At 33.1% G+C, this 14221-nt stretch overlaps 1 protein-coding gene across 1 annotated transcript; it reads right to left on the bottom strand.

Annotated features, from left to right (window-relative positions):
• Nucleotides 1-9757: 9757 nt before the first annotated feature.
• On the bottom strand, nucleotides 9758-12600 carry LOC107957388 (serine/threonine-protein kinase-like protein CCR2). Its single transcript, XM_041112381.1, has one exon. The coding sequence runs from the start codon at nucleotides 12388-12390 to the stop codon at nucleotides 10081-10083; it is 2310 nt and encodes a 769-aa protein (XP_040968315.1). The 5' UTR covers nucleotides 12391-12600; the 3' UTR covers nucleotides 9758-10080.
• Between the last annotated feature and the right edge of the window lie 1621 nt (nucleotides 12601-14221).

Consider the following 14221-nt stretch of genomic DNA (forward strand, 5'->3'; position numbering starts at 1 on the left):
GAATTATTCACTTGGTAAGCTAATTGCGAATCTTATCAATCAAAACCCTAGGTAATGGAATAAGAGCCTACTTACCACTGTGATAGATAGTGATAATGTGAAAAAGGTCATTTGCATTCCTCTTGCTCGAGAGGCTTATGACAATGCTTTGGTTAAGGAGAGAAAGAATCGTGTGAGTACCTAGTCCGTAATGCCTATCACCTACTTCATCGCTCTAATTCATCTCCTGTTTATAAAATTTACAAGCTATTTTTTACAAGATTATGGAATTTACGATTACCCTCTAAAATCAAGATTACAACTTAGCGTATTTTTCGTAATTTTATCCCTAGTTTCTCTAATCTATATAATCATCAACTACACTCCAACGCTTACTACCCTTGGTGCTCGACAGATGCTAAAACTTTGGAACACATCTTCCGCAATTGTCTTTCTCTTACTGGTATATAGGAGGACTTGCATATAACCTAGCCTAGTGAGCTTCCGGAGACATACTTGAAAGATTGGTTGTTTTACCTTTCTCATGTATACCTAATTGTAGTTTTTAGGAAGTTCGTGTGTGCTTTATGATTTATATGGCATGCCAAGAATCGACAAGTACATGATAATGTTATCACACAGATGCACGTTTTAATTAAGTAAGTTGATTCTTACTTATTAGAACTGGACGCGGTACAGGTGAAGTTTCTTAGGTGCCAGATTGGTGTCAAACAATGGAAACCCCCAAATGACTGCTATCTAAATATTAATTTTGATGCGACTTTCCATTTCCCCTCTAGGATTTCCTGCACAAGAATGGTTAGCAGAAATCGACATGGGACTATTTTGGGTTTGAATATGATGGCTTGCAGGCACATACCTTTGACATTTGTAGCTAAGGTCATTATTTGTCTTCATGCGGTCTGTTTGGGACTATCTCTTGGCTTTTCTAATGTTATTATTAAAAGCGATTCCCTCGCAGTTCTCCGCAAGGTCCAATGTCCCCGGACTAACCCATTAGTCCTCAGAATGTATATTCGCGACATTAAACATTGGGCAGCATGCTATCGTAGGTGTTATTTTCAGCACGTCCTTCGTGGGGGTAATGCAGTGGTTGATTTATTGGCAAATGATAGATTGACGATAGGAATGGGCTCCTATATGTGCAATGGTGTTCCTAATTTTGCAAAACCAGCGATGGAATGTGATCGACGCTCAAGTTTGGGTGGCATTTTAAAGTCGTGGGTCGGGGATTGATGGCACTTCCCATAGGTACGATTGTTTTTCTTTGGAGTGTGCTTAGGGGTTTTGGTGTTGGTTTCCAATGGTTTCGTCTATTTCAGGCAACGCCCTTGTGCCTTCTGTTTCACCGTGGCCTTTTTGTGCTCAACGTTAGTCAACTTACCTATTTATTGGTCTTCTCGAAGGTTTACAAGCCTTCCAACTATTTCTACTGCCTAAGCTTTTGCTTCTGCTCACATTTGTTACTAGGGCTTATTTGTTGTGTGGGCCTTGTCCTGGGCTTTATTTCTTTAAGTTTTGCTTGTGTTTATTTTCTTTTTTTTCCTTTAGTTCTATTTGTTTGGTTTGGATTTTTTTACTTGATTATTATAAAAGAACTTATGCACCAAAATGGGATGTCACTAGAATTATATACCAAAAAGGTATGCTCTTACAAGTGGATGGTGGTGTATAGGAAACACCACCCTAAATTTCTAACACTAGAATTAAAAAAAAAACTAGAAATGGCATGTACATAGGCGACACCAAAGAAATACGTGTCAAATACGACCCTGACATTGAGGTGACAGCATCGCAGGTGAAAGCAAACTCATAAGCGGCACCAGTCTTACAAACTGCAGTGGCCTACAGCGGTGGCAGCGAAGGGATGGGACCATCACCGGTCTCATGACTTGTGTTTTGAGGACCTTATAATGGTCCCCAATGTCATTTTGATTTGAATGAAAAAAGTAGTTTAGAAGAATAGAAAAAGAAGAGAACAGAAAGGGAATGAAGGGAAAAAGAAAAGAAAGAAAAAAGAGAAGCAAAATAGGTAAAGAGTGGAGAAGGAGAAGGAAAGGAAAATAAGTTGTGTTTAGGGTTTGAAAAAAATTAAGGTTGTGTTTAGGGTTTGAAAAAAAATTAAGAGATTGTATTTGGGGTTATAAGGATTTGATGTTTAAAAAAATCATAAAAGGTATTTTTTTAATTTAGTAGTTTTTTTTGTTACAAATGTTAATTTTTTGTGTTGTTTTATTTATTTATTTCAGAATTTATTTTTATTTTTAATTTTGTAAGGTATTATTTCGTTAAAAAGAGATATTATTTTGGTAAGGTATGTTTCTATTTTATATTTTCTTTCGTAAGTTTTTTTATTTTTTTATTATATTTAAATAACAACATTCGTATTTATGTAGATTCCTTTATGTTTTACTTTTTATGTAATTTATTTGTCATGTGAGTTTTAGATTTATTATGTTTATTTTAAATAAAATAATAATAAAAATATTCGTCGTTATTTGATTTATAATGTTGAGATAGTTTATGCTATGTTTCTGTTATATTTTTTGATTAACATGTTATTTTTATTATTTTAACACATATTTTTTTATTTTTTATATAGGTAAAAGATGGGAACATTGAGTTGGAATTTATGGATGGACCATTGAGTTGGAATTTATGATGTATTTTTATTTTGTTAATTATATAGTGCAATAGTATAGCAAAAAATATGACGTGGACAGAACTATTTGGTATTTTTGTAATGAAATTTTTGTACTGTATTTATTGTAACATTTATCGTATCACTTTTAGGTATTTTGATAAATATTTAAAATAGATCAAACTTAGAAATTTTTTATTGAAATTTATTTTAAAGTTGCAGGTATTGAAATGGATTCTTTAATTAATAATGATGGTCACATATCAAATACAGTTAGTAAGATGGTAATATATTATTATTTGTTATTCACGGGTTCCCTTATAAAAAGTTACATGTTATTTACGGAATTAAATTATGTTATAATAACTATTTTTTTTGTAATTTAATAGTGTCCAAGGCCCGTACCATGCATTGAGGGGTCGGGTGAATGGTTTAGGATATCCCCCGGATGAACGACTGATGTCATCTTGGAGTTAGTCGGATTCGGGTCAGCAGCATTGATCCTAACATTTAATTTGCAGTACGACTTAATATTTGCTTTGGTTGAACGCTGGCACTCGGAGACCCACACTTTTCATTTGTCGTGTGGGGAGTACAATGTCACTTTAAAGGATGGTGCACTGCAACTTGGGCTCCCAATTGACGGGAGTGCGGTAACGGGTGTAAGTATGATATCTGAGTCAACCACTCTTTGTTATAACCTACTAGTAGTCTTGCCCAGTGGTGCTGAGTTGAAATTTACGGGTTTGAGATTTTCATGGCTGAAAGCTAATTTTGAGCATTTATCAATTAATTTCACTGAGCGAGAGGTGATATGTAACGCCCCCTTACCCGAGACTATCGCCGGAGTCGAGTACGAGACATTACTAAACTTATTTGAGCACTTAAACAAATTCGGACAAGCTGTTCAACTGCATCATAGTTGCTTAAAAATTCATATCTCGAGTTCCGAAACTCGAAATCAAGATCCACAAATTTTTCCTGAAACTAGACTCATATATCTATCTACTAATTTTTTTCTAGAATTTTTGGTAGGGCCAATTAGTGCAGTTTATTAGTTAAAGTATCCCCTGTTTTAGGGTTTGACTGCTCTGACCTCTGTGTATTATGAATCAGATATCTCCCTGTACAGAGTTTCAATGACTATGTCGTTTGTTTCTAATAAAAATAGACTCAATAAGGAATCTGTAAATATAAATAATGACTTCTAATTATCTTTGTAAAATTTATGGTGAATTTTAAAAGTCAGAACAGGGGATCCAGAAATCGCTCTGGCCCTATTTTACAAAAATTTAAACATCTCATAAAATATAACTCATATACATGTTTTGTTCCATTCATATGAAAATAGACTCATAGTTATTTAATTCCATATTTTATTCATCATCTAATTATATTTCTACTATTTTTAATGATTTTTCAAACTCACGTCACTGCTGCTGTCTTAATCTATTTTATGGTAAATTTTACCTATTTCATGATTTCCATGGAATAATTAGCATTTAGGCATACATAACGCCAAATATGTCCTTGATTAGCCATTCCAACAGCTAATCATTATCAAGCATTTCCATACCACTCAATAACCATATTATAAGACTATATACACAAAATGATTATAATGCTATACATGCCATGCTCAAAATATACAAGTCGTTATGCCAAGATGATACACGGATAGTGTGAGCGAGCCTCCGACCGTTCCTGATTTCCGAGCTGGCTTGTCAAAACTACAAGGAATGAAAAGGAGGGGGTAAGCATAAATGCTTAGTAAGTCCATATGAAATTAATAAGCAATTACCAATATGCTTTTAAGATAAAACACCACAATTGTACAATTATACATACTCAGCTTAAACTGTTTTATCGAGATACATTTACTAAATGATTTATTTCTGGAGCTACGAAACTCCAAATTAAGTTCCATTAATTTTCTTTGAAACTAGATTCATATACCTTTCTCCCATAAAATTTCTAGAATTTTTGGTTTAGCCATTTAGTACAGTTTATTCATTAAAGTTTCCCCTGTTTCTAGGTCCAATAGTTCTAATCTCTCTTCACTAAAAATTATTTATCTCATAATTCGAGACTTGGATGATGTTCCCGTCTATCCCTCTTGAAAATAGACTCGATAAGGATTTTAAATATATAAATTAAAACTCATAATTATTTTTGTACAATTTCTAATGATTTTCTAAAATCAGAACAGGGGATCTCAAAGTCATTCAGACTTTGTCTCACAACAATTTAAATATCTCATAACATAAAATCCAATTGCATGCACCGTTTCCTCTATATGAAACTAGACTCATCAGGCTTTAATCTCATATTTATTCAGCCCTTAACTCAATTTCCACAATTTATGGTGAATTTCAAAATTTACACTACTGTAGTAACCCAAAACTGCCAAGGCCATATTTATTCATTCACCACTATTATTCACTAAATCCATACAATATCATTTCATCCATCATGGTAAGAACACATAATTATGCTTCATAAGCATAGATCCATAATCTCAATGTCATCAAGTATCAAGAACTTATTCCAAATCATGTCATTTTCATAGTATTCACCAATTCTTAATCCTTTTGGGCCATTTCACATTTTCGTTCATAATCAAATTAGGGAACGATTACGGAATTGAGTACCTCATTATCACAATGCCATAGTAAAACTATGGTCTTGCACATAGTCACATATCACATACCGAGGCCATAGCCCAGCCATGGTCTTACACGGATCACATATCACACTGATGCCATATCCCAGATATGGTCTTATACAGTAGCACATATCACACCGATGCCATATCCCGGATATGGTCTTATACGGGAGCACATATCACATCTCCTCGAAGCCATAGCCCAGCTATGGTCTTATACGGAAATCACATTTCACATGCTGCCATGGTCCAACCATGGTCTTTTCCGTCAATTCGTCTCAGCCACTGAATGAAAGTACTCAAGTCCGCTGTTCCATTTAATTTGTACTTTTATTCAAATATCATTTTACAATTATCACAGTTTAATGACATTTTATATGCAATAATATACTATATCATTCATGAAATTTTCATTTCAAAACATTAAATTACACATTGCATTATTAAAAATCATATGAACTTACCTCGATATAAAATATTAGCAATCGAGCCTATTCCTCGTAAACTTTATTTTTTCCTCGATCACGACTTGAATCTCGTTTCTCTTGATCTATAATATAAATTATTTCTACTCATTAGCATTTATTTGATTTCTATTTCACTTCACAATTTATGCTGTTCAAATTTTGAAATTACACTTTTACCCTAAAATCTATAGTTTTTACAATTTAGTCCCTGCTCAATTCACCCATCAATTGAACTAATTTTTTCTTAATTAACACTTTATTTTATCATTATAAATTATTTCACAACCTTTGATATTCTAAATTTCAACACCAACATCTAATTCACAACTTTTTCACAATTAGGTCCTAAATATCATTTTCTATTAAAATGACTTAATAAAACAACCTTAATATGAAATTAGAACTTCGATTTCATAATAATTCATCATATATTGCCCTTACTCAGCCAGGGTAACTTCCAATTTCACCCACCAAATCTAAAACTAATTAATTAGATGATTGGACCTAATTGTAAAAGTCACAAAAACATAAAAATTACTAAGAAATAGTAAAAATTGAACTTAAATGGTGCAAAAATATGAAAAACCAGCATAGGAGACCTGCTACGGCGTTTCTGGCTGAGAAAGATGAAGAAATGTCTAGATTTTTCAATTACATCATTATTTAATTACTAACTTTTATGCTATTTCCAATTTTGCCCCTTGTTCACATTGTTTTCTTGCTTATTTCATACCCAAACCGTCCAGCCATTAACCTTTGGGTCTAATTGCTCTTTAAATCCATCTTTTTAAATACTTAAGCTATTTAATCACATCTCACAATTTTGCACTTAGTTCAATTTAGTCCTTTTCACCTAATTAACTACCGAAATCTTAAAATTTCTTGACGATACTTTAATACTAACTTATTTACACTCCATAAAAATTTCTAAAAATATTTATGGATCGGTTTATGAATTTGAGGTCTCGATGCCTCGTTTTTATTCCGTTTTATCTACAACTTCCTATACTACATAATTTCATTTAATATCCAAACGACCAAAATGCCCTTACTACTAAACTTTCCAAAAATTCCATCCATGTCCAATTTGTTTTGTCCATAGACTTAGAAATTGGTCAAATTGCTATTTAAGACCTCTTCATTAATATTCTAAAGCAATTTCATACTAAAAACTTCTAGAATGCAAGTTTTGCAAATTATTTGATTTAGTCCCTAATCTCAACTTAAGCACTTTATGCATAGAATTTCATCACAAAATTTTCACACAATCATGCAATCATATCATAAACCTCAAAATAATTATAAAATAATTATCTCTATCTCGGATTTGTGGTCACGAAACCACTATTCCGATTAGGCCCTAATTCGGGATATTACATGATATGTGCGGCTCAAGCGTATATTATGCACATTATAGGAGGTGTACTCATGCTGGATGCAAACAACAACAAGGTTCATTTGATGTATTTACCCCTATTAACTGATTTGCAGAATGTCTGCTCGTATAGTTGGGGTTCCGCAGTATTGGCTATGTTGTATAGTGAGCTTTGTCAGACCACAAAGCCTTCTGCCGTGGACATAGGCGGATGCCTCATATTGCTGCAGTCTTGGGCTCTTTACCAGATGCCATTCTTAGCATCGGTTAGTCACCAAGCATATGTATTTCCACTGATGAATAGGTGACAAATTTTTACCCGTTACAACAATTAATTTACATATTTTTTCTAATGATATTATTTTAACATGTTATTTGTTTTCGTAGATGGAGTACCAATCCAGGTATCGGGAAGTCATACACTGTTCTGATATACCGTCTGATTATTAAACAACATGCCAGGAAAGGGGTAAGCTATTCCAATATTCGTAACATGTAATTACTTTGTATATCTTACTCGAAATGTGTTAGAATTTAACAATGTTATTAATTGTGTAATTCATCTAGATGCCTATTGGAGATTGAAAATTGCGGCAGTTATTCTTTTGTCTGCCCACATTCACTCACACTTGTGGTGCATTAACGCACCAATTATCAATTTTCAGACAATGGAGTGGTATAACGGGGATCGAGTACTCCGACAGTTTGGTTGCATATAGTATATCCCGGCTTCGGATCTTTTACAATCCAATTTGGAAATTCTCTATATTAAATTTTGAATTATCTTCAAACTCATCTTCTACAATCCAATTTGGAAATTCCTCAAGATCTTCTTTCTCTTCAATCTTTAAAACGGGTATTAAATTTATAAATTCTCTTGGTAATTTCCTAACAGCTAATTTATCCATCCATGGCATGTCAAACACATTTTGCTTCCCAGTCAACTTTCGCGAAGTACACATTGTCTCGCTATTTTCCTTACTCCATAAGAGATTATAAACTTCACGAAGTATATAACTATATTCCAATAGGTTTGTGGTACCAATATCTTCCAAAGTTAGTCTAGAATGATTTGATGCTCCTATTCTATTAATGTCCCTCTAAAGGTCAAGTATTGCATTTTATTCTTTCTAATCAGTTCATGACTCTTCCATAACACTTCTTGCATCTTTTGATTTACGATAATAAGGTGTTGAACGATGTCTTCTTCTGGTTTCATTCTATAATCTTGCAATTTTCCCATCAAGCAATATTAGATTTATTACCATTTCTACCAATATTTATGACAGAAAATATTTTTTTTCGATTTTCAGTACTTATCTATTTTTCTCTTGTGTCATCACTAACTAACAATTAATTTATAATAGTTACTAACAAAATAACTTTCAAATATATTAGAAAATATTAAAAGATTACATTCATAACATAATAAATTACAATAAACCCAAAACAAACAATTAACCTACTCACAAAACTTACTAACAAAATAACTTTAAAATAAATTAAAAACAACATAAAAATAACAATAAACAAACTACACAACACTAACAAAATAATTTATCCTCATCATAATCCATTCTATTTAAAATAAAAATAAAAATACAGTATCCTTCTTTTTTCTTCTCCTTTCTTTTTTGTCCCTCTCTTCTTCCTTCTTCGCTATCTTTTTTTTTTTAGCCTACTTCTATTCTTCAATGAGACCATTAAATAGGATGATAAAACTGATACATTGGTGTCGCCTATCAGATAGGGGTCACCACTGCCGCTTATCAGATAGGCACCACCCCTATACACTATATTCGTATATGTGCACGAGCATATACTAGACCTGAAACATGTATACAAAGTGATGCCGCCTATCAAGTAGGCATCACTAATAGAATAATATTTTAAAAAAAATAAAAGAAATAAATTTTAGGAAAAGAAATAATGGTGCTACCTGTAAGATAGACATCACATATCATTTTAGTACATAATTTCACTCACACACTATTTTAGTGCATAAATTTTTTTTTATATAATAATCTAGTAAAAAGGCCTTTGGTTTGCTTATGTATTGGTCCTCCTTTGGTTTAATACAAGCCCAGTTTAATTTCAAAAGGATAATAGAAATCTAAGGGAAAATTTAAAATGTAATAAAATCAACCGTATGAATTTTTAAATAAAATGAGATTAATTAAGCATTGGATTTTGATTCGAAATTTTATCATAAAATAATAAAATCAATAAAAAAAGTATGAATATCGTAAATTTTTTTTAATTATCAATAAATTTATATTTAGACATTTTTAATGATATAACTCTATTATATCCCATGTTAAAAGAATTATCACAACCTTCTTTTTGTTATATATTTTATGTAAAAAGTTATTATAATTATTTTTAATTATAAAAAATTTATGTTTAAACTTCTTTTCATGTAAAAGAATTATTACTATTGCAGGCTTTTTTTCTTTATTTATTTTGACTAAATTCCTACTTTTATATATATTATAGATTATAAATATAGAAATAAACATCAATCATTAAAAAATATAAGAAATAAAATGAAATGAATATGGGATTAGAATTTACAAATCCATGATTTGTATAAACAATACTAATTTGAATTATGAAATTAGATATTGGATATAAACTAAAATTAAAGCGAATATGCAATATTTGAATTTACAGAAGAGAAAAGAAATAGAATAATATCAAACATCCAATTTTTGACTAACCATTGCTGGTTAACAAATATCATATGGAAGCTTATCTTCTTTTAACTCTCAACAAATGAAAAAAAGGAAGGAATATGCAGTACTTACAATCTCTTGCACTCTACACGTTACAAAGCAAAATAAAACCCAAAAGGAAAAATTGAAAAGTATGAATCATTGAATAATACAAATAATCTTAGTTTTCAGACATACCCCATTATTAATATGAATTTTCATGACAAGATTAGTTCACACTTGACAATTTGCTCTAATGAACTTACCACATTATTCATGCTTGGTCTTTCACTGGGATTTTCCTTCAACAAAAGCTCAGCCAAATCTGCCAGTTTAAGCAACGGTTCCACATTTCTCGGTAGAGCGATGTTGCGGTCAATAATGGCTGCTGCCTTTCCTCGCCTTATTAGAGGTAATGCCCACTCAACAATCCCTGGAGGTGTGCAGTCTCTATCATAAGCTTTTCTTCCACTTAATATCTCCAGTAGAACGATTCCGAAATTGTAAACATCATCCTCCATGTTCCCACTTAAATCATTGTCTGTAGTGGCACTTACTATGCGGAAATCGGCTATCCTTGCACCCCATTCGGAGTCCAAAAGTATATTTGAAGTCTTCACATCTCTATGAATGATGGGAGGACTGACTTCATTATGAAGATACTCAAGTCCTCTCGAAGCCTGAAATGCAATCTTCAACCGGAGGTCCCAACCTAACGGCGAGAGGTCGCCGTGAAGGTGGTCATGAAGTGTACCGTGAGGCATATATTCATATACGAGTAACCTTTCCCCCATTTCAGCACAATAGCCTAATAAGTTCACAATATTGGTATGCTTTACATTGCATAGTATTTCTAACTCTGCTTCAAAATCCCGGCTGTTGGTATGAATTATCGTAGCAGCATTAGCTCGCTTGACTGCTACTTGCCTTCCATCAGGAAGAACAGCTTTGTATACGAAACCGAAGCTCCCTCGTCCGAGCTCACTGAATTCTTTAAATCCATGAGTAGCATCTTTCAGTTCTGAAAGCCGATAAACTTGGGTCTCTCCAACATACGTTGTTAAAGATAAAGGCGGAACTGGATTCGGATTGGGATCAGCCTCCGCAACTGGTTTGCCTATGCAAAAACCGCACTGGATTCTTCCTTTTCCTTCACTTCTCTCTTTGATGATTCGGGGGAAAACGCAACAAGCAACAAAAACTAATAAGCAACCCAATACAGAAGATCCAATAATGACCACCAACTTTTTTATCTCTTGCTGGTCTTGCTGCTGAGACTCGGACGAAGACAGAACTCCGCATACATCCCAGCAAGAGCTGCTCTGGCAAAGAGAGCAAGGAGTGCATATTCGATCAGCATTGGCAGTGCATGTACTTGAAGGGAAGTACCCCATGGAACAATTCGTTCCACAAGGCAAGCATATTTTCAACTCATTCTGAGCACATAAACTTGTCAACTCCGGCTCATTAAGGATACTTGCATTGAAAGCAAACTGTCCATTGGCACATGAGCTCGGAGAGCATACACCAGGGCTACATAGCTGCAAAGGCGGACTATAGTCCAGTGAAGACTGTTCGTTTGCGCCCCAACAATTAAGAACCAAGTCAACTTCTCGAACCCCACAAGTCATGGAATCTGATGAAGCAATAGCCAAGAAACCAGAAGCCTTTGGAACTGAAGAAACATTAATGTTCCTTCCCCAGCATTCTATTTCATGATCATCTTCACGGATGCCGCAAAAACGCTGTCCACCAGCCGATAAACTAACGAATGGAGTCCCATGGGGAGGGAGGCCAAACTCACTTGAATCACCCCAACATTCAACTTCACCAGACATCTCAGAAATCCCACAAATTGAATTTTTCCCAGAAGCTAAAACCTCAAACTTACTAGACACATTAAAGATTCCTAAGTTGCCGGATTTTGGACCCCAGCAAAAGATCAAACCAGTTTCCTTAGCAATCCCACAACTAAAACCATCCCCAGAAACAATGTTCTTAACAATAACATTGTTAACATAATGATCACTAAAAGAACTCGTAGTAAAATTACTTTTACCAAGTGATCGATCAAGTTCCCAGCAATCCACATTACCAAAATCATTAGAACTTGAAAAATAAGACCCCTTGATAGCACAAACATGAGATTTTCCAGCAGCAATTTGGGAGTAAGAATTATATCTAAAAGCTTTGGGAACAAGATTTATACCAAAATCCAATAAATCCCAACAAAACGCCTGCGAATTGTTCGCAGTAATGCCGCAGAGAAATCCTTCACCACCAGAGAGAGAAGCCATGGAAGGAACAAAATCGAAAGTGGGAACCGAAGATGTCTTGTTGGTTTTATCCCAACAAATGATCTGTTGTTCCCCACCAGCATCAATGGCACAAAAGAACCCATTTTCTCCAAAAGCCGCCGCGATCGGGCCCGGTGATCCATAACCAAAAGCCGTAACAAAGAGCAAGGAAGAAACGACAACGAAGAAAGATGAAATGGGTGGCAGAAAATAGCACTTTTGGAGTGGCATGTGTTATGGTTTTGGGGGTTTTCTTTTTTGTAAGTGAAGCTTTTGGAAAAGTGAGGTGTTAAATGGTGGAGTTGAAACTGGAAGGAACAAGAATGGTTTCAGGCTTTGAACCCATTTTTATTTACAGTGTTTTTTTCTTTCCTTTGAAAAATGTAAAGATTCGGATTTCAGACAGTTAAGTTGAAAGTCAAAACTTGGAAGCATTTGACCTATGGGGAAATAGTTAATTCGTTATTGATCTTGACATTTAAGATTCAGATCTGATGTAGACCTGAGGTATGCTTAGTACGGAACTTTTCTTCCCTTTTTACATTATATTAAAGCTGAATTTAAAGTTAAATTAAATGGCTCCATTTTGGATATTATTTTAATTATTTCAAATCAATTATATTTTTTTATAACTTAACTAGGAAACCATATAAATAATAATATAGAATAAAATTTTAACTTCTTAATATTATTTTAAATTTTGAATGGATTTTTTTTTAGATTACAAACCCAATCAAGATTTGAATATTATAATCAATTATCTATAAAAGCAAACTAGATTCATTTTGTTTTTTACAAAAACAAGGATAAAACCATAGCTTAATTAACTATTTTGTCGTGCTCAACCATCCAAGAAAGTTGTAATAGATTCTTAATGGCTTGTGTCACAACTTAAAAATGTTAATCAACTACATTTGCTTGAATTACTTGAATAGCTTTAGTACATCCATCTCAAGAATTACTCATTTCAACCCGAGATTCTAGACTACTTGGAGACCTTTCAGTGCACCCCAAAGTTTAGCATTGAGAATTGAACAACAACTAACATTCCTTGAGAAACTAGCAATCTGCATCCCATGTTGGTCGTGGATTAATCCACCTACTGAAGCATTCTCAAATACCTTGCAGACGACATCATAAGTATTTATCTTATACCATTCATTTTCACGTGGAATCCATCTTATCAATTTGCAAGTTTTAACTTTTGTATACCTCAAGTAAACCCATCAATCCATGGTTTGAATAAAGGTAAATTTCTCTCCTCTGATAAATTTTCTCGGATTCAAAAACTAATTGTTATGTCCACTTTAAATTCATTGCAAATAATAATTAAAATATATAAATTTAAATATTCATTTTTATATTGAGTAATTTATAATATTAAAAAAAACTAAATATCCATAAATATATGAAATTGGACATCTTGAAATGCACGAAAATAACCAGATCAATTATGTTTATTTTAACTAAAAAAGCCCCAAAAACTGGTCGGTTTTAGCTTAAAAGAAGTAATTAAACAATATAAATTCATAAAGGTTCTTTTTATTTTATGAAGTTATGACACAGTTGCAATAAATAACAGGAAACCAAGGTTCAGAGCACATATACATGATTTAGTTTTATTGGAATCCAAAATGGAATTAAATTAAAAAAAAAAAAACCAACCACATCTGCACTCAACTTCCTTAATTCTTACACTTAGAACATGGTAAAATATAGATTTAGTTCAAAAACATACAAATTTGAAAAGATTTTTTTTTCCTGTCGAAATTGTAATATGGCATTAAAATAATGAAGTTGTTGGCTTTTACTTTTTTGGCATTCAACAATGCATAATACAAGAAAGGGTGGATTCGTTGGTAGTATAGGAAAGAAATTACAAACAAAACTTGAGAACACAACAGGTTGTATTTGTATGTAATGGAGGTAACATAGGCTTCTGTAGGCCCAATTTGATTATGATTTTGTCTCCATGTCTCCTCAGCCTAGTTGCATTTAAAAAAAAAAAATTCGATAATTGTCAGATATGAATATGTGCATATGAAAAATTTGCATTATATTG

This window comes from Gossypium hirsutum, chromosome A05 (assembly GCF_007990345.1).
Source record: "Gossypium hirsutum isolate 1008001.06 chromosome A05, Gossypium_hirsutum_v2.1, whole genome shotgun sequence".
In the NCBI taxonomy this organism is placed as follows: Eukaryota; Viridiplantae; Streptophyta; class Magnoliopsida; order Malvales; family Malvaceae; genus Gossypium; species Gossypium hirsutum.